General features: G+C 36.0%; 1 protein-coding gene and 1 pseudogene across 3 annotated transcripts in view; one reads left to right on the top strand and one right to left on the bottom strand.

Moving 5' to 3' along the window:
* Positions 1 to 21,824, bottom strand: part of GPATCH2 (G-patch domain containing 2) — a 175,877-nt gene that overhangs the window by 60,538 nt on the left and 93,515 nt on the right. For all 3 annotated transcript variants that reach the window (XM_032422453.1, XM_032422451.1, XM_032422452.1), the window contains exon 6: positions 8,745 to 8,812. In XM_032422453.1, coding sequence (XP_032278344.1) covers positions 8,745 to 8,812 — 68 coding nt within the window. The remainder of the gene's footprint in view (positions 1 to 8,744; positions 8,813 to 21,824) is intronic.
* Positions 2,958 to 4,680, top strand: LOC116643570 (annotated as a pseudogene).

The raw sequence follows: 21,824 nt of genomic DNA, 5'->3' as shown, positions 1-21,824 counted from the left end.
TGGTCTTCAACCATTTTTGTGTACACGTTGTCTGATGCAGTTAAGAAAATACCCTCCTCACATATTTTAGGTAGAAATCTAAAATTTTTCACCATAAATTTAAATATTTGCAAAAGATTAGTTTTCTCTCAATTGTATATATTAATATTTTAGAAGAAAACCATTCCACCACTCTTAAATATACACATTGGAAACCAAGTATCATCACCGATTTGATATCCACCATCAATACATTTGAAAACAAAACAAAACAAAACACCATGAAAACCACTTCTTTAAAAGTTGAAAATTTACCTGGCTTATTTTTGTCCTTGAACTCCATGAATTTTTAATATCACTGTCACATAGAAGTTTATTCTAATGTAATATATTTTTATGCTCGAAAGCCTTTTATCAGTAACCTTGCCATACTCCTCTGCAACAATAATGTGTGTCTTATCTATCTATCTATCTATCTATCTAATTTTCTTAAATTTCTGTGACTATAAAACTAGAGTTAATAAATTATTTTGATAAATTTATCGGTCAGTCAACACGGATAACTACTGTTAGTTGATAAGTTATTTAAGATCTGAAAAAGTTATCATTAGTATTTAATTAATGAAACTAGCATAAATATATTTTGATAGTCCTAAACATAAAATAATACAATTTTATTAGGAATGGCATCATAAAAAATCTTTTCCCCCAAACTAGTTCATGTAGCCATTGATGAATATTACCCTTTAGCATCAATTCTATTCATACTTTTTATTTTTATCGATTTGAGTGCTCAGAAACCTTGTTCACATAAATTGGTGAGTGGGAATAAAAAGAATTTGGTTAGAGCAGTCATTCAATTATTGAACTCCTTCAGAGATTTATGCCAAAAATCACACAATGATTTTTAGATTAAGCAGTATTTTTAATAATCTACCAGCTGCTAAAAACAAAGACTTAGAAACTATCTACCTAATTTGCAAAAGGCTTTGTGATTTGGTCATTAGAGTCAATCTGTCAACATCAATATCAGCACAATATTTGGAATGTCCCTCTGTTTGGAATCCAAAAGGATTTTACACTGTGAAGCAATGTACCAAAGTAAGAGTAGGACCGGGGGGGTGGGGGAGGAGGGGGGAGTGTCTTTTTTTTCCAAAGTGGAAGAGAGGCAATTGTGAAAAATAAGAATCAGCAAAATAACCAGGGCTAATGATTTCAGAAAAGAAGGAGGTATATATTTATGCAAAGGAATCTGGAAATTGACTTCCTTAAAACTCTTGGTGACCAGGATTGCCTTGGAAATTATTTGCATATCCTGAGGGTATGAATACCTCGTTTTTTTCTATTATGAGACACCGAATGTGGCAGCAAGAGTCAGTTTTATGTATCTGACTTTATAATAGGGAGCAGGTTGAATGAAAGTATGGACTTAATTATCTGGACAAGAAAGTTGGGGAAACTAAACTATGTCTGCACTTACCTCGAAAACTATATAACTTTCTCCTGTTAAAGGAAATGTTAGGAAAATTTCAGATATTGAGTTTCCTCCCCAAGACAATGAAAGAGACAAACTGAAGCAAAATGTGTCAGTTTTAAACTGACTGAGAAAGTGGCTAGTACCCAGAAAGGTACTAACTCAACTGGGACTGGGTGTGTGTGTATGTGTGTGTAGTGCAAATAACTGTGTACTTATTTGTTAGCGTAAAATAAAATTCCCATAAAGCTGTATCCTATGGTGTCTCCCCAAAAGAAACTTGTAGAAGGTCTACAAGGCACCTTCTTCATTTTCTCTACCCAGGTAAGGGGCAGGCCTAAAGAAAGGGATAAAAATACAGATTTGCTAAAACAGGTACGTTCAGCCTACAGCTTACAATTCAAGTTTAAGGAAAGACTCATAATTAGGGAACCGCAGGTGGGAAAATCAGGTTTGGAACTCCTATGTGGAAGCAGGTATGGACGCTAGACTGAATGGGGCTATGACTACCATGACTAGGGCTCTGGTCTAGATCTCCCTCAGAGTGCCTCTCTGTAGGATTTCTCTGACAAACAGGGTGAACCCGCTTACTAGAGGTTTCTTAAAGACAGGAACCTGCCCTCTGGAGGTCATTGTTTCACATGGCCTCAAGGCAGAAGCCTTTAAGCTAAAAGCTAAGTAAGGATATAGGAAGAACATCAAGGCCAGTAGCATTTCCACGTGAGGAATTGCAACCATAAACACAACTGAAACCTATGACATTTTTGAAGGAACCCTAACGCCTAAACAAACAACTTGGCCACTTGTGACTTTAGTCTGTGACTTTAAACTCCTGCTGATGTTCACTAACCAGGAAGGGGCTGCTAGGAATGAAGATGGTGACAGAGGAGGCTACTGAACTCCCTCTTTCCATGGACACACCGCTTGTACAGCTACACGTGGAACAGTTTTCTCTGAGAGAAATCCAGAAACTAGTTGAGTGACTCCTACATGTTGGGCAGATGAGAAGAAACCCACACTGAAGTAGGTAGGAAAGGCTGAGACACATTCTCACCATAAATCCCACCCTTGGCACTAGGCCATATACTCGGGGGGAACCCCAAATTCCCAACTTCTCCCCGAGGAGCAAAGGGTTTGGAACACATACCTAGTGTCCCAACTTTTAGGACTCCCACCCTCGGATGGGGCCCCAAAACATCTAGCTCTGAGTGCCAATGGGGCTGGTGTCCATGAGACCTATAGGACTATAGCAAGCAAAGAGGAAGTTCTTAATGGGCATGCGAACACTTACCACAACAAAAGCAGTTCTAAGAGGGAAGTTTACAGTGATAAAATCCTATATTAAGATATTAGGGAAAAAAAAGATCTCAAATAAATAACTTTCACCTTAAGGAACTATAAATAGGAAAAACAAAAACAAAAACAAAAACTAAGCCCAAAGCTAGCAGAAAGAATTAGAGTGGAAATAAATGAAATAGAGAAAAAAGACAATAGAACTGGATGAGTGAAACTAAAAGCTAGATTTTGTAAAGATAGAACAGACAAAGCTTTAGCTAGACTAAGAAAAAACAGAGAAAACTCAAATAAATAAAATCAGAAATGAAAAGAAGACATTACAACTGGTAACACAGAAATACTAAGGATCATAAGAAACTACTGTAAACAATGACATGCCAACATATTAGATACTATAGAAATGGATAAATTCCTAGAAATACAGAAGTCTACCAATTTCAAACAATAATTAGAAAATCTGAACAGACTAATTTCTAGTAAGGAGACTGAAGCAGTAATCACAAAACCTCCCAACAAAGAAAAGCCCAGGACCATATGACTTTACTGGTGAATTCTACCAAACATTGAAAGAAGAACTAATAGACAGCCATTGTAGTACACTGAGCTCCACAAAGACAGCTCTGGGGCAAGTGAGAGCCAGACAGGCCCTGGATGACTTTGTGCCTCATTGAAGAAAAGTAAGTAAACATGGGCAAAGAAGGTCCCAAGAAGCTGAGGGGCAAAATTCCATCATATGCATCCCTTGTGCAAACTTTCCAGGAGAAGCACAAGAAGAAGCATCCAGATACTTCAGTTAACTTCTCAGAGTTTTCTAATAAGTGTTCAGAGAGGTAGAAGACCATGTCTTTCAAAATGAAAAAAAAAAAAAAATTGGGGCACTTGGGTGGCCCAGTCAGTTAATCATCCAACTCTTGGTTTCGCCTCAGGTCATGATCTCACTGTCAGGAGACTGAGCCCCATGTCAGGCTCTGCACTCAGTGCAGAGTCTGCTTGAAATTCTTTCCCTCCTCCTCTGCTCCTCCCCCAACTTGCATGCGCTCTTTCTATAAAATAAATAAAATCTTAAATAAGAAAAAAATTGAAGACATGGCAAAGGTGGAAAAGGCCCATGTTGAAAGAAAAACGAAAACTTATATCCCTCCTTAAGGGGAAACCAAAAGAAGTTCATCCAATGCACCCAAGAGGACTCTTGTGGCCTTTTTCTTGTTTTGTTCTGAGTATCACCCCCAAATCAGCATCCCAGCCTATCCATTGGTGATGTTGCAAAGAAACGGGGACAGAAGTGGAATAACTGCAGTAGATGACAAGCAGCTTTATGAAGAGAAGGCTGGAGACAAGTACAAAAAGGAGACTACTGCCTACGGGAGACAGCAGCTATGGGAGAGCCTGCTGAGGCAAAAAATGGAGTCATCAAGGCTGAAAAATAAACAAAAAAGAAGAAGAGGAAGATGAGGAAGATGAAGAGGAGGAAGATGATGAAGAAGAGGATGATGAATAAGTTGGTTCTAGCACAGGTTTGTTTTTTCTTGTCTATAAAGCACTTAACCCCCTTTATATGCAACTCATTCCCTTTTAAAGAAAAAAAACTGAAATGTAAGGCTGTGTAAGTTATGGTTTTAAACTGTACAGTGTCTTTTTTTGTATGGTTAACATACTACCACATGTGTCTTTAGATAGTCTTGTCCTGGTGGTATTTTCAATACCCACTAACCTTGCCTGGTACAATATGGGGGTTGTAAATTGGCACGGAAATTTACAGCAGCTTCTTGTTGGTGCACACCACAAATTTATATATAGGAATGGTACTGTTCTCATTTTCCCTTGTCTCTGAGGCAGCTAATACAAAATAACTGTTCTGTTAACTCAATACCACTCTGTAGCTGCAGAAAAAAAAGAAAAAGAAAAAAAAACTGTATTTTTTGTTTTGTTGACATTCTAATGCCTCTAAGCAAATACAATTTTTAAGTTGAAAATAAATAAAAAAGAATTAATACAATATCCTTCTCAAATCTTCCAAAAAATAAAAAAGGAGGGAATACTTCCACACTGCATCATTGTGAGATCAGCATTATATTCTGATACCAAAGCCAGCAGATAAGGACACTACAAGAAAATTATAGGCCAATATCCCGATGAATATAGATGCAAAAATCTTCAACAAAATATTAACAAACCAAAATCATTAAAAGGATAACACATAATGATCAAGTGGAATTTATTCCAGGGATGCAAGGATGATTTAACATCTGCAAATCAATAAATGTGACATATCAAATAACAAAAAGGATAAAAATCATATGATCATCTCAATGGATGCAGAAAAAGCATCTGACAAAATTTAACAACCTTTCATGATAAAAACTCTGAACAAATGGTTATAGAAGGAAGGTACCCCAGCAGAGCAAAGGCCATATATATGACAAGCCCACAGCTAGCGTCATACTCAATGGTGAGAAACTGAAAGCTTTTCCTCTAAGATCAGGAACAAGACAAGGATGCCCCCTCTCAACACTTCAATTCAACTTCGTTTTGGAAGTCCTATCCTAAGCAATTAGTCAAGGAAAAAAAAAAAAGACACCCAAATCAGAAAGGAAAAAGTAAAATTATATCTGCTTGCAAATGACTTGATATATAAATAGAAAACTCTAAAAACTTTATCACAAAAAAGCTGTTAGAACTAATAAACAAAATCAGCAAAGTTGCAGAATACAAAATCAAGACACATACATCAGTTGTTTCTACAAAAAAACTATTAGAAAGAGAAATTATGAAAACAATCCCATACACAACAGCATCAAAAATAATAAAATACTTAGGGGGCGCCTGGGTGGCTCAGTCATTAAGCGTCTGCCTTCAGCTCAGGTCATGATCCCCAGGGTCCCGGGATCGAGCCCCACATCGGGCTCCCTGCTCGGCGGGAAGCCTGCTTCTCCCTCTCCCACTCCCCCTGCTTGTGTTCCCTCTCTCTCTGTCAAATAAATAAATAAAATCTTTTAAAAAATAATAAAATACTTAGAAATAAATTCAGTGAAGGAGGTAAAAGATCTGTACACTGAAAACTATAAAATATTAATGAAAGAAATGGAAGAAGACACAAGTAAATAGATCTTTTATGTTCATGGACTGGAAAAATTAATATTGCTAACATGTCCATACTACCCAAAGGAATCCACAGATTCAATGTAATCATTATAAAAATTCCAATGGCAGTTTTCACATAAAGAAAAACAATCCTAAAATTTGTATGGAGCCACAAAGACCCCAAATAACCAAAGCGGTCTTGATAAGGAATAAAGCTAGAGGCATTACACTTCCTGGTTCAAACTATATTACAAAGCCATCATCATCAAAACAGTATGTAACTGGCTAAAAACAGACACAAAAGTCAATGGAACAGAATAGAGAGCCCAGAAATAAACCCATGCATATATAGTCAGTTAATTTTGACAAAGGAGTCAAGAATATACACTGGGGAAGGATAGTTTGTTCAGTAAATGGTTTGGGAAAACTGAACAGCCAACCTGCAAAAGAATGAAAATGGAGCCCTATTGTATGCCATACCCAAATATCAACTTAAAATGGATCAAAGAGTTGAACAAAGATCTGAAATCCTAAGACTCCTAGAAGAAAACAGGAAGTAATAAGCTCCTTGAAATTGATCCTGGCAATGATCTTTTTGGATCTGACACCAAAGCAAAGACAACAAAAGCAAAAATAAACAAGTGGGACTACATCTAACTAAAGTTTCTGCACAGCAAAGGAAACCATTGACAAGATAAAAAGGCAACCTATGGAATGGAAGAAAATATTTGCAAACCACATATCTGATAAGGGGTTAATATCCAAAATATATAGGATGCTTGTATAACTCAATAGCAAAAGTAGGCAAAGGGCCCGAATAGATATTTTCCCAAATATTTTTACCATTTTCCCAAATACTTGCAGGAGCAAAATCCCAGGCTATAGGGGACAGTGAAGTAGAGGTCATATTCAGGAAAGAGAGGCAGACCAGAGAGCTGGACCATCATCTATGAGGGAGAGATAACGGTAAGGTGGAAAGGTAATGAGCCAGAGAGTGGAGAGTGTCTAATAATATGCTGACGAGGCTTCTTCATTGTCAAGAGGCAATACTGGCGGTTTATAAGTAGGGAATAAAAGAATCGGAACGGAACTTAAGTAGTAGAAGTAAGTAGTATGTACTCAAATAGTGAGAAAACAGAGACAAAGGGCATCTGGGTGGCTCAGTTGGTTAAGTGTCTGCCTTTGGCTTGGGTCATGATCCCGGGGTCCTGGGATCAAGTCTCCCATCGGGCTCCCCCTGCTCAGCGGGGATCCTGCTTCTCCCTCTCCCTCTGCCTGCCACTCCCCCTGCTTGTGCTCTCTCTCTCTCTCTGTCAGATAAATAAAAATCTTTATAAAAAAAGAAAACGGAGGCAGAAAGATTCCCTAGGATCCTATAGTAATATAAAAGATAAAAGAGCTTATTTAAAATAATGAGGCGGGAAGTGGAAAAGATGGGGCGAGCATGAGATACTGAAGAGACTGGACTGGACTGGCAGCATGTAGGGTGTGAGGTAGTAAGATGACTCCATTTTAGTCATGACTGTGGACAGAATGGTACTCAAACACATTAGGGTAACTAAGGAAACTCTAAAAATAGTGACATCTGAGTTCCAACTGCAGAGAATCTTATTTAAGTGATTAAGAACCACTGGGGAGATTGGTGAGGAAGGGACATTAGGAGAATACCATGAAGGTCATACCTGCTAATTTGAGAAGTAATACTCAGTTGACAGTATCCAATTTGTCCCATTTTAAATTCATACTTTCATGTTTTCAATCACCCAATAACTATTCACTGCCCACAGGGCACTGTTAGGACAGGACTACAATAGTGATAAAGAGATCTGTCTGCCCTCAGTGCATTTACAATCATTACCAAATACAATTTTTGGTTTGAAAACAGCTCTACATCTACTTGCTAGAGTTCTTGATTCATATCACAGCCAAAAATTAAGGAAATATACAAGTCTTTTGGTTGCCAATCTGAGTTAATAACTCTTTCTCTTTCTGTTTGAGAGACAATAGAGAAAAGGTCTTATAGGATAACAAAAATGAATGAAATAAACTATTAAAAGGGAAGATTATGATATTGTAATCTATAAAATAAGTACTACAGAAACTAATAATCTGTATAAATATTATTTTATATTATATACATTATATTTATATTAATAATCGATGCAAAATAAGCTATCGAAGAACAATAATTTATTTTACATTGGCTAAGGAATGGATTTAAAAGCTAGGCTCTAATGGATCCTAACAGGACTGCTTGCCAAAAAAAATTCATTCAATCATTAATTCATGTCTTTCCACATTTTACGGCCTTTTTCAAGTTCAACCACCTTCACAGGAGACATGGTATTGACCCAAAATATATAACGTTTTCAAGTTCTTCCAATACAGATATACTTAGAAATAGAACTAGCACCTAGAAATTCACCCAATAATTCACCAAAGTTAAAGCTCAAGTGCTTAAGTTTTAGAATTATTTAATAAATTAGACTCTCCTTTCTACTGTTAAATGAAAATACATTCTGGTCCCTTCACAGCTCACGCTGGGCAGAAGCAGGGAGCAGAGCAGTACTGAGCTAAACAGTCACTTCCTCTGCACTTTAGTGCTTTAGAAAGAGTGGGGAGGAAGGGAAAGAGGAGGGATGAGTAGGAGGAGAGCTCGATGCTACTTAATGTAATGAAAATGTAGAAATTTACATTCTATCACAAATAAAAGAATGACTGTATTCAAAAACCTTTATTTACATTTCTGCCACAGGTTGAAAGGATTCCTGCATAACTGTCAATGGCATAAGGTATTTACTCTTTCTTAAGAAGGTTGCAAAATTAAACTACCTTTATTAGCAATAGCTCTCAATTTCCCACAAGAAAGACGCAGACTACCCCAGTGAGACCCTAAAAATCAGGGCGTACTCACTCATGGTGATGAGAGTCTGGGGAAAAGTGAACCATCCTCTTGTTGCTGACAGGACCAGGGGTGCTCACCTGAAAGGAGAGTTGAGACAAAAAATGTCACAGATGAGTTTCCAAAAGAAAAACAACAGCCCTGAACAATAGGGACATTTCCATTTGAGGGCTTCCGATCTAAAATGGAGAATAAAATGTTGATTCTCAAAAGCTAAACAACATTGCATGGACCAAAAGGGTCATTTCCTTTCTGGTAAGAATGGCCTCTTGTTTTGGCTCAGTGTAGTTCCTCTGAGAGAATTTTTAGACTATTTTAAAAGTACCTTTATAATAAAATGTTTCTTAAGAACCAGACCACTGACTCTTGTTTCCAAATATTGCTCAACTGTGCACATATTTAATCATATGTGAAAAAAGGAGGCTCACTTAATTAGTGTTGAGCAAGCGATATTTCCAAAAACCAATTAACCAAAGTTAATTCCTAAATATAAATAACATGTTTTATAGTGCACACTTCTTCAATGCATCCAAAAACCGAAGTCAAGGAAGGAGACACGAGTCCTTTTCCTATAAAGTCAGAATAATCTGTGTATTTACACAGAACAAAATGTAATTTCACCTAAAAGAACAATGTTTTCTTTCGCTATTCCTAAATAAAATGAAAAATCTGCTAAAGAACTGAAGGTTCAATTTTTTTTTTTTTCATAATAGAAGCTACTCTCGTTAAAAAAAACTCACAACTTTTATTTTATGGAGGGTTCTCAAAAGGGAACGTGAGCAGCACCATGCAAGAAAGAATCTACAATCACAGTCAACAAGACATATCTTACGACAAAAGGTCCTAAGTTATGCTCTGCCATAATAATAATAATAATAATAATAATAATAATAATAATAAAGCCCCTCCACAATTATAAAAGTGCCACTTAAAGTATACAATCAGAAAAAAGCCCAATGAGGCAGAAAAATGTCTCTGAAAAAAACCCAACATTTGCAAAAAATGATTTATTCCTTTATCACTTGGGTCACAAGGATACCAGCACACACTCTGAAATTCCAAGAAATGCAAATATTGCAAATGTGCGCAGATGATGACATCAAGAACCCGACGGCTGGAGCACCACAGGTAAACATGTGGCTCAACTCCAGGACTACATCCTGCATTCATCTCAAAATGAGGTTTTCATGCTATTCCAGTGGGCATCCCAGGAATACAGTAATCCATTTTCTACACTGTGGCTCTGAGAAAAGCCGACTGTGCCTATGTCATGCTTTGTTAGAGGTTCATGATCACATTATCTCGGGGTGGACCTGACACTTTTATTCAGTTTACAGTATGTTCTATGTACAGGCAACTTATTTCCTTTGCCAGGACTGCTGACAACCTTTTCCACACTATATTAATCTTGTTTACTGACTTTATCTTGGTACAAATATCAGAAAACTGAACTTTTTATCTCAGAGAAAGAATAAACAACGTGTTGACAGAAGCAGAAGCTATTTTCAGGGCTAAAATTGCTTGTTTACCTGAAGCTATACTTATGGAAAAATGTTTAAGTCTTGCTCTGGCTTGAAATACATAATCTGAAATTTAATAAATGAAGAAATTTCACATACACCCATGTGATAAATTGCCTGATGAAAACAATGCAACTGAATACAATAAAACAGAATTTCTAACTAATTTATCCCACAATACAAATGTAAGCTTTCAATCTAGTCAGAAATAATCATACTGTGTATTTCTCAGAAATCATGTATGTATACATGATAAGCTCAATTCAATTGCTGTAAATAATGCACAAAAGATTTACAGGATCAAAGGAAGATATTTAAATGACTTTACATTTTTACATAATATGTGGCCTTTTTTTTAAAAAAAATAGGGGTGAATACCCTTTACTGTTATTTCAAGTCAATTTTTGTTTTACTTTTGAAGATATGCCAATAGCCATAATTTAGGATTATTTTTAAACGAAATTATGCAACGCTGAGGTCCACACACGATGATCTCAGGGTTCATGTCACTGGTCTGCCTCAGGAGTAAAATGTTTTTACTCTGGGAACCTTTTGTGACTTTGTGACTAGACACCCTATACTGAAAATCTGAGAATAAGATCTTAATACAGAAATCAGTCCATGGAAAGCAGTACTATACTCAAGGTCCAGTGTATTTTAAATATGGAAGCATGGATTATTAGTAGGTAATTCAAAGTATTATAAAATACCAAGAAACATTGTTATAAAATTCTTTCTAAAAATTTATAATTTAGGGTGAGATAATCCTCTTTATAAAAATAAATGAAGCAGTTTTTTAAACATCACATCCAAGTAATAATTTCTAGTAAACAAGTACGGTGATTATTTTATTTCCCAAAAAATATGGCTTCCAGTTACTCCAGAAACGTCTAAGAAAGAACACATTTAAAAACATCATCTCTTTAAAATATCCAATAAAATATTCACAGAGTAAAGTTTATTTGTTAGAAAAAGCAGACTGTAGTCCACAAGATTAGATAGGGAACAGGTATTCTGTTCTTCATGAGAAACAGTATCTCCACAATCCAGCTCTCGTTATTTGTTAATAAGACTCTGGAGACTTTTATGTAATTAGCCAATATTTACTGATGACAATCTTAGACATCACACTATCTGCCTAGAATTCTTACAATTCATTTTTAAATGTTATTACATCAATAGTGACTACAGTCCTAAATAAAATAGGTATATTTCTTCTCATTACCTATGTTTATTCCTCCAATCAGGAAGTTAAAAAAAAAAAAAGAGATATCCCAGCCCAGAAAGGAATGGGTGGCCTCTAGATAATAAAGGATTTGCCAACTTCTGGCCTTTGTGGATTGTGAAACAAACTGTAAAGCTAAAAGATCACATGGGTCTTAGTTTTTGCTATTGTTGTTTACAATCAAGTGATCAACCTCAGAAAATAGGAATATCATAGTGACAGAAGAAAAGTAAGTAACCGTTGTACAAGAGAGTGCCACTGTCCAGGCGCCTGGGTGGCTCAGTCATTAAGCGTCTGCCTTCGGCTCAGGTCATGGTCCCAGGGTCCTGGGATCGAGCCCCGCATCGGGCTCCCTGCTCTGCGGGAAGCCTGCTTCTCCCTCTCCCACTCCCCCTGCTTGTGTTCCCTCTCTCTCTGTGTCTCTCTCTGTCAAATAAATAAATAAAATCTTTAAAACAAAACAAAACAAAAAAAAAAAGTGCCACTGTCAAAATTCAGAAGGTCAGTAGGTAAGAATATATGGGACATTTAGCTAAATGACATCAGTGACAAAATATCTATTCTCTCCATTTCATTAGATATATTAAGACAATTTCTTATTCTTTCTGTCACTGATTTATGGACACCAATTTCATAACTTTCCTCAAAAGATAAACAGAACACTTGGTTATACATCTCATTGTCATTTTGTTGTCATCAAACCCATCCCATTCTTCTACAATTACATACTTGAAAAAATTACTTCCCAAATCAGGGAAACGTATTTGAGACACAAAGGATTAATGAAAAGCTTGTTCAATACGGATGATATCCTACTCATATTTTCAAGGATTAAGGTTCCTTCTGTAAATGAAGGAAGTGTTATGGCCCCCACATAAATACAAGAAGCCGTTACTCTTTCTTCTCTCCCTCTGATCCAGTCATTCTCCTTCAACTTTGATCTTATATACAATTACATTTTATTTGCTTTCCAAATGCTATTCTGCTTCAGTACCCACACTGACAAATACTTAGGGTGGCAGGCTGCCATTCGAAAGAAGGCCTTTCAATTTTGTGAGGACTGGTCAATCAAATCTGCCCAGCCTCCAGGCTATAAGGAGACCTTGCATGAGCCTTCCTGCCACTGTGTCAAGACCCAAAAGTTTTCTGCTTCTCTAAGGACCAGTATTAATTTGACTCAACTTCTCGGAAGAAAGAAAGAAGCCCTCAAAGTTTAGCAGGCTCTGTATGAAGGCCCCCCTGGTACATTCAACAAATGCGTCAGTCAAATATACGTGACAGATACTAAGGAAAACAACTGAACAAAACCAGGCTTAAAAATAGGACTTGAAACCCTGGGGGTAGAAGTGAGGGGAGGAGGGCAAAGAGATGGAAGGGAATTTATTATAGTTGCTCGTTACACATTTATCTTCATTAAAAATCAATCATAAGAAAATAATATCCTGAAAGATTTGTAGTAACTAATTTTAATTAATAGCTGTTAAAACAGATGTAAAAAATGTTCATCTTTTAACCCCTTACAGAAAAATACACACAAAGATTCTCCAAAAGTATTTCAAATGAGTTTTATATCAGTGTTCTAAAAAGTTCTGTTACGAGATAGGTTGAGAACGAGTAAAATATTTCATTGTGTCACCTATTCGCATATATAATATTACAGAATGGTCACAACTCACAAAAGGCACAATCTATTTGGGGATGGAAAACATCCAAGAAGATAACACTAGAATTACTTTTAAAACAATGTACAAAAAAATAAAAATTACTTTAGAATGATTTTTAAAGCAATACACAAAAATGATAACTCAGGGAGCATAAATGGGTATCGTTTATAAGATTAAAGGGAAACAAAGTAGTTATCTGATTTAAGAGGAATGGGCGGGGATGAAAAGGGAGTTGTACGCAATTCTCTCTCCCTGCTCCAATCCATCTTACCAACTTGCCAAATTCAACTTTCTAAATCGCTGCTTTTCAGATGTCAGTTTTCTCATTCCAGAGCCATCCATAGCTCTATGCTGAAAGTAAAATTAGAGCTAATGAGAAATGCATTCAAAGCCCTTCTCTAATCCAATCCTTACTTTCCAGGGTGATCCTTCTGCTCAGGTAGTAACTGACTACTCTCCATGTTCGAAACCCAAAACCGCTCTACTTGATTCAATTCAACAAATATTTACCTACTATGTATGTAAAATTAGCCTTATATTTACTATATAATAAGTGGTGTAGAGTTCCCATTCTGTTGGGTGACTATTATACTGTCACAATGAGTAATCTTTTGGATGTCATGATAAAGTCCTGAGTTTAAGGAACCCCTTTCATTCCAAGATGTTTTTTTTTTTTTTTAAAAATAATAATAAAAAAAAATCAGCAAGTAATCCATATGCTAATTCATATTTTACCTTCATGTGTCTAGATTTCTATTAAAGTAAAATGTGTATTTATACAGCAGACTAGCAAAAATCCTCTTTACTGGCTACAAGAAACTAAAAAGTAGTAGGTACAAGCAGACGCCTGATGTGTGCTTGGGAATGTGTTGGATAGGAGGGAGAGGTCACTGTAAATCTTTAGCCTCTTATTAGGATCTATGTGTCATCTACTATTCATAGCCTTCATGTTAGCTAAATTATATTGTAGTGGATATAACACAGTGTATGAATCTGATGATTTTACCTGGTTGTCAAGGTATTGTTCCATTATATTTTTAGCTATTTTTAATCCTTCTCAGAAGGATGTAAACATGAATAAATAAAGTGTGATAATGACCACCATGATACATCAAAGAGTTAATATAATTGGTAGAAATATTATTGCTATTATTCATGATAATGACTCACCTAAACTTTATAGCTCTTGCCTGCTTGTAAGGGGTTTTCACAGGCAAGGGGGATAGAGTGAGTAAGCATCATTATTCTCAAATACCAGATGAGGGCACATGCCCCAGATCATAAAGACTAAACAGAGCTAGATCTGAACTTCAATTGTCCTATTCACAACCTACTACTTCTTCCCCTAAGGGACTACACAAAGGAGACAATACACCAAAACAAGTGTTTTCTGTATTTGCGGATTTGCTGCAAGAGATGCTTGCGTGAATCCAGAATATACTACTCTTGGAAAACCTTCAGCCTAGAATTAGACATCCAAGGATGATACTCTGGTTCTCACTTGTAACTTAGGGTAAGCCATGGGGCTATTTTAGATATAGGCAAGGATGAACACACTGGCCCAAACAAGGCTGTTAGCAAGTGTTATGGATTGATTAACGGGAATAAGAAATAGCTCTACTACCAGGCATTACAGCAAAGTAGTAAAAAATTCAAAACTGTGCTAGAGAGGGGTAAACATTCCATGATGAGAATACGTGAAGGAAGTTGGAAAATTAGAGAACGTGGACTATTTTTTTTTTTCTTCAGAAGCAGGTACCAATGTAAATGTGAGATTACACCTTCAAACCAGAAAGACTTTATAAATTAGTATCAAAAAATCACAGGAAATAAAGCTTGCCTTTCAATTGCAGATTAGCCTTCCTAGCAGGAATCCATCTGTGTCAGAGGGAAGATGCTAACCTTGAGGCTGCCAGAATCAACCAGAAGAGGTGAATGAAGACAGATTTTGGGTAATCGGAAGTAAGCTTGGCACATGTTCAAGTAACACAGCACATACATTTTTCTAAAAGATAATCGTCAAAATGCGAATTATACTAAACTGATGCAGGTTTAGAAATATGTACGGGTACATACATGTATATATATGACAACACTGGCAATTGTTACGTTTTTAATCTAAAACTAAACAATGTAATTATTTTAAATCCTTAAACAGTTTCTTTCCCTAGTTAAAATAAGTCAGCATTAATAATTAAGAATTTAGAATGATTGGCCTATTAGAACAATAATACTTCTAATTATTAAGTGCATAAATTCTCATTTCTGATATAGACAAATAATGAATGATCTAAACGCTTTAATAGAAAAGATCAATCACTACACAATTAAAAAACAAATACAGCAACAACTTTTTTCATACTGCTCCATGATAATCATTTTTTTTTTGAGTAAGAAACTAAAAATTAACCAGCTCGGAATGATGGCAAATAGTGATTAAAGAAGGAGTTTCACTTTGCCGTCCAGTTTAGGAGCAAGCTGTGAGTGGCCCCTGCTGGCTGCCCACAGCTTCCTAAATCACTCACTTACGATGCTTGCAATGTTACGGGCTTCGGAAAAATAAGGATATGCCCACATATATTCATACAAAATCCAGTGTACATAAAGACCTGCCTTTTGTAAAAGCAAATGCCAAATAATAAACAAAATGTGCATAAGCTGGTGTAAAACAACTTTATAATTTCATCCCAATTCAACATACTTAGATTATACTCAGTATCTATACATCTTCTAAAATTTTAATTTCTATGCCATGATTGTATGTAGATTATCATATTCAATTCATATCGAGCAATCATACCTACATTTAAAAATAAATATTTTCTTGAGAGTCACTACACACACCTGCATACACACACAAACTTTTTCTCAAAATTAAGTGTATATTTAGTTTTGGTTACTGACTTTGCAGGGAAATACAAAGAAAGAATGAATAAAAAATTCTTTAAAGAACTAGATTTAAAAAAAGGCATTAACACACTTTATATAATGGTTTATGAAGATATTGTCCTGGAAATGCAGTAAAGCAAAGCAATTTTAAAGATTTCTGTATTACTGCACCTATGTTTGAGTAGAAGTATTTTATATTCAAAACTTAAAATTACAATCAAGAAGTTGAACCTTACTAGTATCAAGTAATGTTAATTCAGTAATCATAATAGAAAAGAAAAAAAAGTGTTTCCAATTTTGCTCAGTAGCTTTCTATTAATAAAAATCTCCTGTGCAGGACAGAATTTATGATTTTTTTTTATTTATCTATTTAAACATACAATTATATATGATTCACTTCATACTCCACCCAATCTATCCATTTAAAATATACCCCATTAAAAATTATTATCAAATATGCCTAATGATGTCAAAAGGTGACTACATTTATTTTAAAAAAGTTATTGTTCTCACATGTGACAATATTTCAGTGTATTTCAACCCTCATTTCAAAATTCAGTCCCATTATCTTGCCTGCTCAAAATTGTTCACAGGGTTAGCTAGCTGACATATAAGATAACCCTCCATCTCACTAGACACCACTGGGATATGACACACTGACCCACAGTAAGCTCTTATTATTAGCCTGAAATATATAGCATGTAATGTAGCTCCTGCCAGGGAATTTGTTTATAAAAATCCTTTTATCTGTCTGGACATTCAAAATGCTTTTAAAAGTAATGTTCAACTATTTAAAGGAATTTCAGACAATAAATAAAAATTCAAATGGGTGCTTTGAAGTCTCCCCTCTTGTCTCTCACTATTCTGCAGAAGTTTTTTTTAAAAAAAGGAGTCACATATACAGAAAATAGAAGCTAGAAAGCGTTTTCTCTTTGGAGCTTAGCTTATACAGAGTCTATTATATGAAGGATAGAACTTAAAAAAAAAAAGGAGACTCAATAGTTCTCATTCCTAATGAGCACTACAACATACTGAAAAGCTTGGTACATGTGAAATTAATTTTTTTTGTAGTTAGAGGAGGTCAGGGGGTAACAACAGCAGTAAAGATAATTATGATATTCAGCAAACACAATTGATAACATAAAAAATTAAGATGGTTTTTTGGATGAAAATTTTATCACATATATTAAAAAATTTACTTTAAGAATATAAGCAGACTAGGAAAACATTTAAGTGCTTAGTTATAAATTACTTAAACGATACTTAAAACACATGATTAACATTTCAGTAGTTAAAATTATTCTTTTTCTGTATTAATTATTTGATAATTTATAACAATATTAATAGTTGTGCATATGCCTTTTTGAATTGCATATTATTTTCTTCTTTTTCAAAATGTCTTTTTTAAAAACTAGTCGATTTCTTTCCACCTTAAGTTGACCGTGATGTTGTATGCAATCTTAATTTACATTAAGAGAAAAAAAATTACAGCTGGTTTTGATGTTTAAAAGATTGTTTCTAAGAATCTCAAGGATACATTGATAGTAATTTATAAGAAAAATGCTGATAGTCTCCACATTTTAAAACTGATTATCTTAATATGGTTTATATTTAGCAAATAAAACACTTAAGATACTATATTCTATAAGCTATTCTCCTGAAGCAAACATACAGGCAAACACTCAATCTTCCGTAATGTATTTCAAGACTGGATTATTATACTGTAAATTGCACTAAAATCTTTCTATAACTTAAAAAAAAAAAGCACATAACAGTAACTTGAGAGGAAAAGAGACAGCAAGTATAAACATATGCAAACTAACTCTTAAGGTATAAATTATGCAAGCTATTCCTTAAGGTATAAATGAGTGAATGAGTTAATTAAAAAGAAATCAAATATTAGTTAATCAATAACTGTATAATCTTAGTATAGTACACACTATCCTTCTTCTTGATTTGCAACACAAATCCCAAATAATAACTTTAACTTTTAATATCTTTTGGCCAACATATATTTCAAGCAATAAATCACACAGTAAAACTCTCCATATTTTGGGGATGCTTATCAGTAGAATTTGCTTGAAATGGAAAGAAGTTAATATCTAGCTTAACTCTGGTTGCACAACACAATCAATCAGCCAGTCAGCAGTGGTTATGTGAAGTAAGTTCTGGCCAATAAGAAGTACATGCAATCACTGGTGGAGCTTTTAAGGAAAATTTTTTCAGTGGGATTTACTTAGTGGGCATGAGCCTTGTGCCCTTCTTTGTACTTTAGGTTGCCTGGGATGTAGGCAACAACATCCATTTTTTTGAGTAGGAGTTAAAGACCACAAGAATCAAAGGTTTCCATCCTGCCATCCTTTATCTGGATAATGTAGCCATCAAATACCTTCCCATAACATGAGGGAAAAAACAAAACAAAACCCCTTCTTGTTCAAACTTCCATTATTTGAGCATCTTGTTACATGCACCAAGCTCAATCCCTAATGAATTATAATAATGATGATGCCATGGTAGCCATTAAATTCTACCTTTCTTCTTAAAAAACCAAAAACACGCCATTAAGTGGGTCAGGAATCCACTGAAAGAGAAGAGATACTGAACATCTAATTTATATGCCCAGCACAGTGCTAGGTGCTATAGAATATTCTAAAGAACTGCATAATATAAACCCTGCTGGGGCGCCTGAGTGGCTCAGTCGGTTAAGCGTCTGCCTTTGGCTCAGGTCATGATCCCAGGGTCCTGGGATTGAGCCCTGTATCAGGCTCCCCTCTACGCGGGGAGTCTACTTCTCCCTCTCTCTCTCTGCCTTCACCCTGCTCGTGCTCTTTCTCTCTCAAGTAAATAAATAAAATCTTAAAAAAAAAAACCCTGCTAGCTAATAGGTTGCAAACTTAAAAAACATGAAGTCAATGCAGATTAAACAACTGCTAAACTGTGTGTATTGAGTTCATAACTGCAACAGCAGTTCACAAAAGAGAGATCATTAAGGCCCAACTTAGCAAATGTGATTTGGGGAGGAGTTGGGGCTTATGCTGAGTGCTAGAGACGGGTAGGGTTTAAGCTGAAGGAAGGAGGGCAATTACATGCTAAACACAGATACGCAGTATGGATCATAAGGGTGTATAGTTTGGAAACAAACAAAAAAATAAGCCTGACTAGAAATCTGCTAGAAAAAAAAAAAGTTGGATAAGTAATAAAGTTTCAGAAATCTAGGAATATGGTTCATTCCGTAAAATCATCTATGTGCAAGGCTTCCAAACTTATGCTAGGTTATCCACCTAGTTGATCCTGTCCAACTCCAGTAGGAAGAGAGAGCCCAAAATAAAAATGAATAAAACAAACGAAAAAGGAAGTAATAATTTCATATTTTAAATCACTGTATTTTCAGCTTCACTAAATCCCTATCTCTTGTTGCTTTTGGGTTTCTGTATCAAGAGCCTGGGAGATGCAAATACAGTTTCCTGTAACTACTTACAGCATGAAGAGGGACCCTTTCTGCCCATGATGGCGGGGCTGTGGCGCTTCCTGCCCACCCCCCTCCTGTGGACCACGAAAGGAGAGTTGAAGCTGAAGTAGGGGGAGTAAGTTAGAAACCCATGTTCTAACTGCTCCCACTTTTGTGGGGCAAGGTGAGGTATAAGACCAGAGAACTGTGGGGAACTGAGGAAAGTCTGCTTCCTGAGGCACAGCTGATGAGGAGGCAAGTCTCTAAGAGAGGCCACATTTGAGTTGGCACCCTGCCCAACCTGGCACAGGAGGAAAAATGCCGTATCTGTGGAAGGAGGGGGCTAGAGAGATAGCCTGAGAATGCTACTGGTCCCCCCAGCCTGGGTGACCCAGGAATATCTGTAACCCAGTGGGGGGGAATCAAAGAAGCACAGGGACTTGTAGATCAGGGGCAAATGACTGGAATCCATGGGATTCAGTCATGGGTACCAGCATGATACCTCAAAAGACCAAACAGAACCAGATTCATGTGAGTGAATGAGACACTGGGGTTCAGACTAGACTAGCCAGCTAGAGATCAGCAAGGACCAAAAAATAGTGAAGAGACAATAAGATGGTGCAAGAATCTAAGGTAGTCTCCTCCATAACCTCCATGGCACCTAAGCTCCCCACTGCCATCTTGGAGAGAAGTAGATAGGAAGGGAAGAACTGCAAGACCAAGCATTTGTTAGAAAAAGGGTAAGCTGCCCAAAATAATACCCTATACTGTATTGCTAAACTGTGTGTATTACACACACAGATACAATAATTGGCAAATCCATATCACTTTCCACAACCCCTGCTCCCCACTCCATGCTCTCCTTTCCCTCATGGTCCCTTCACCTCGTAGTAATAAGTGAAACCTCATGAGAAATATCAAATGTCCTAAATAAAGAAGCTACATTTTCTTTTGTCCAGCTATTAAGTTTTTGCCCCACTACACTTACAAACTGACATCAGTCCTTTAAATATATTCATAAATAGAATTATCCTTACATTAGAATACATGAAAATTGTTCTATGTGATACACAAGTAAGCAATAAAGCATAAATGCATTACTAGTTTAAGCTTTTTCTCTGTTTTACAGCAAAATTCCACATAATGTGTATCATATTTTTCAATCTGCGGGTTATAAAATCAATTGTGACAAAAACATACTTTTGTGATAAGATTAGAAAACAAAGCAATATGGATTCTTAGCAGTAATTCTTGCTGTCCAATGCAGTGATCACAATGGGATACGTAATCCACCAGGTTTAACAAAATGAACTAGAATTTATGGATTTCATCCACTGTTTTCTTCTTCTCCAGTATAAAGTGGTTCTTAGGAGGAAAGCAGTATAGTGATTAAAAATGTGGGCTATGAATCTGGAAGAATCCAAATCCTGATTCTTCTACATTTCAGCTCTAAGATTGCCTCAACTCCCGCATCTATAAAATGGGGATGGAAACAGTATCTTTTTTATACAGTCATTATGAGAATTAAAGGAGACAATCTGAAAAGCACATAGATCAGTGTCTGCCTATTATTATTGGTACTACTTGACTTTGAGACAAGTGCAAGATACAACTGTAATAATAAGATGACACAAATCAGTATTACAGTAGATAGAAGCACTGAGTAAGGAGCTTTTACGGGGCGGGAGGGAGCTGGAAATGAGGGGGTGTGCCTGCAGAGCAATGGTGCAATGGGAGAGGTTCATTATTGGGCCTATCATCACTCTTTTCAGTGAATTACTTGAAACACTCTTGGTTAGGGTTGATAAAAATCAGATGGGCAACTGTTTTTCATGAGCATATTAGAAATGCATGTTTACTATATAAATACATGTTTACTATATAAAACACACGCATTACAAAGAAGAGTTACTTTACACATTAAGTTACAATGACAGGGTAGCCAGTCTAAGTCACAAGACTTCATTCAGTAATTTCCACAAAGACATTATTCGTGACTCCACAGGCTGGTGCTTTTCTGATGCTTTTCAATTAGTGGAAAGGTCATGGGTTTAAATAAAATAGAGTTAAGTATCTTATCTATAATAATGGTCTCTAAATTGAATGTTTTACAGCTGATTTGCTGTTCTTGGCCAATTCTAGGAGCCTGAAAGAAACTTGAACTGGCAGACCATTTGAATACATGCTTTCGAAGTAATAAAGGGAACTCATCTCCTCCTGTATCCAACTTCAAACACACACACACACACACACACACACACACACACACACACACTTTCTTTGATTTTACACAGAAAAACAATGAAAAAACCTTGAAGTCTTCTCTGACCACACACAACAGAAGTA

The sequence above is a fragment of the Phoca vitulina genome, unplaced genomic scaffold (assembly GCF_004348235.1).
Source record: "Phoca vitulina isolate PV1807 unplaced genomic scaffold, GSC_HSeal_1.0 scaffold26, whole genome shotgun sequence".
Classification (NCBI taxonomy): Eukaryota; Metazoa; Chordata; class Mammalia; order Carnivora; family Phocidae; genus Phoca; species Phoca vitulina.
This window is presented reverse-complemented; position numbering and strand designations above follow the sequence as displayed.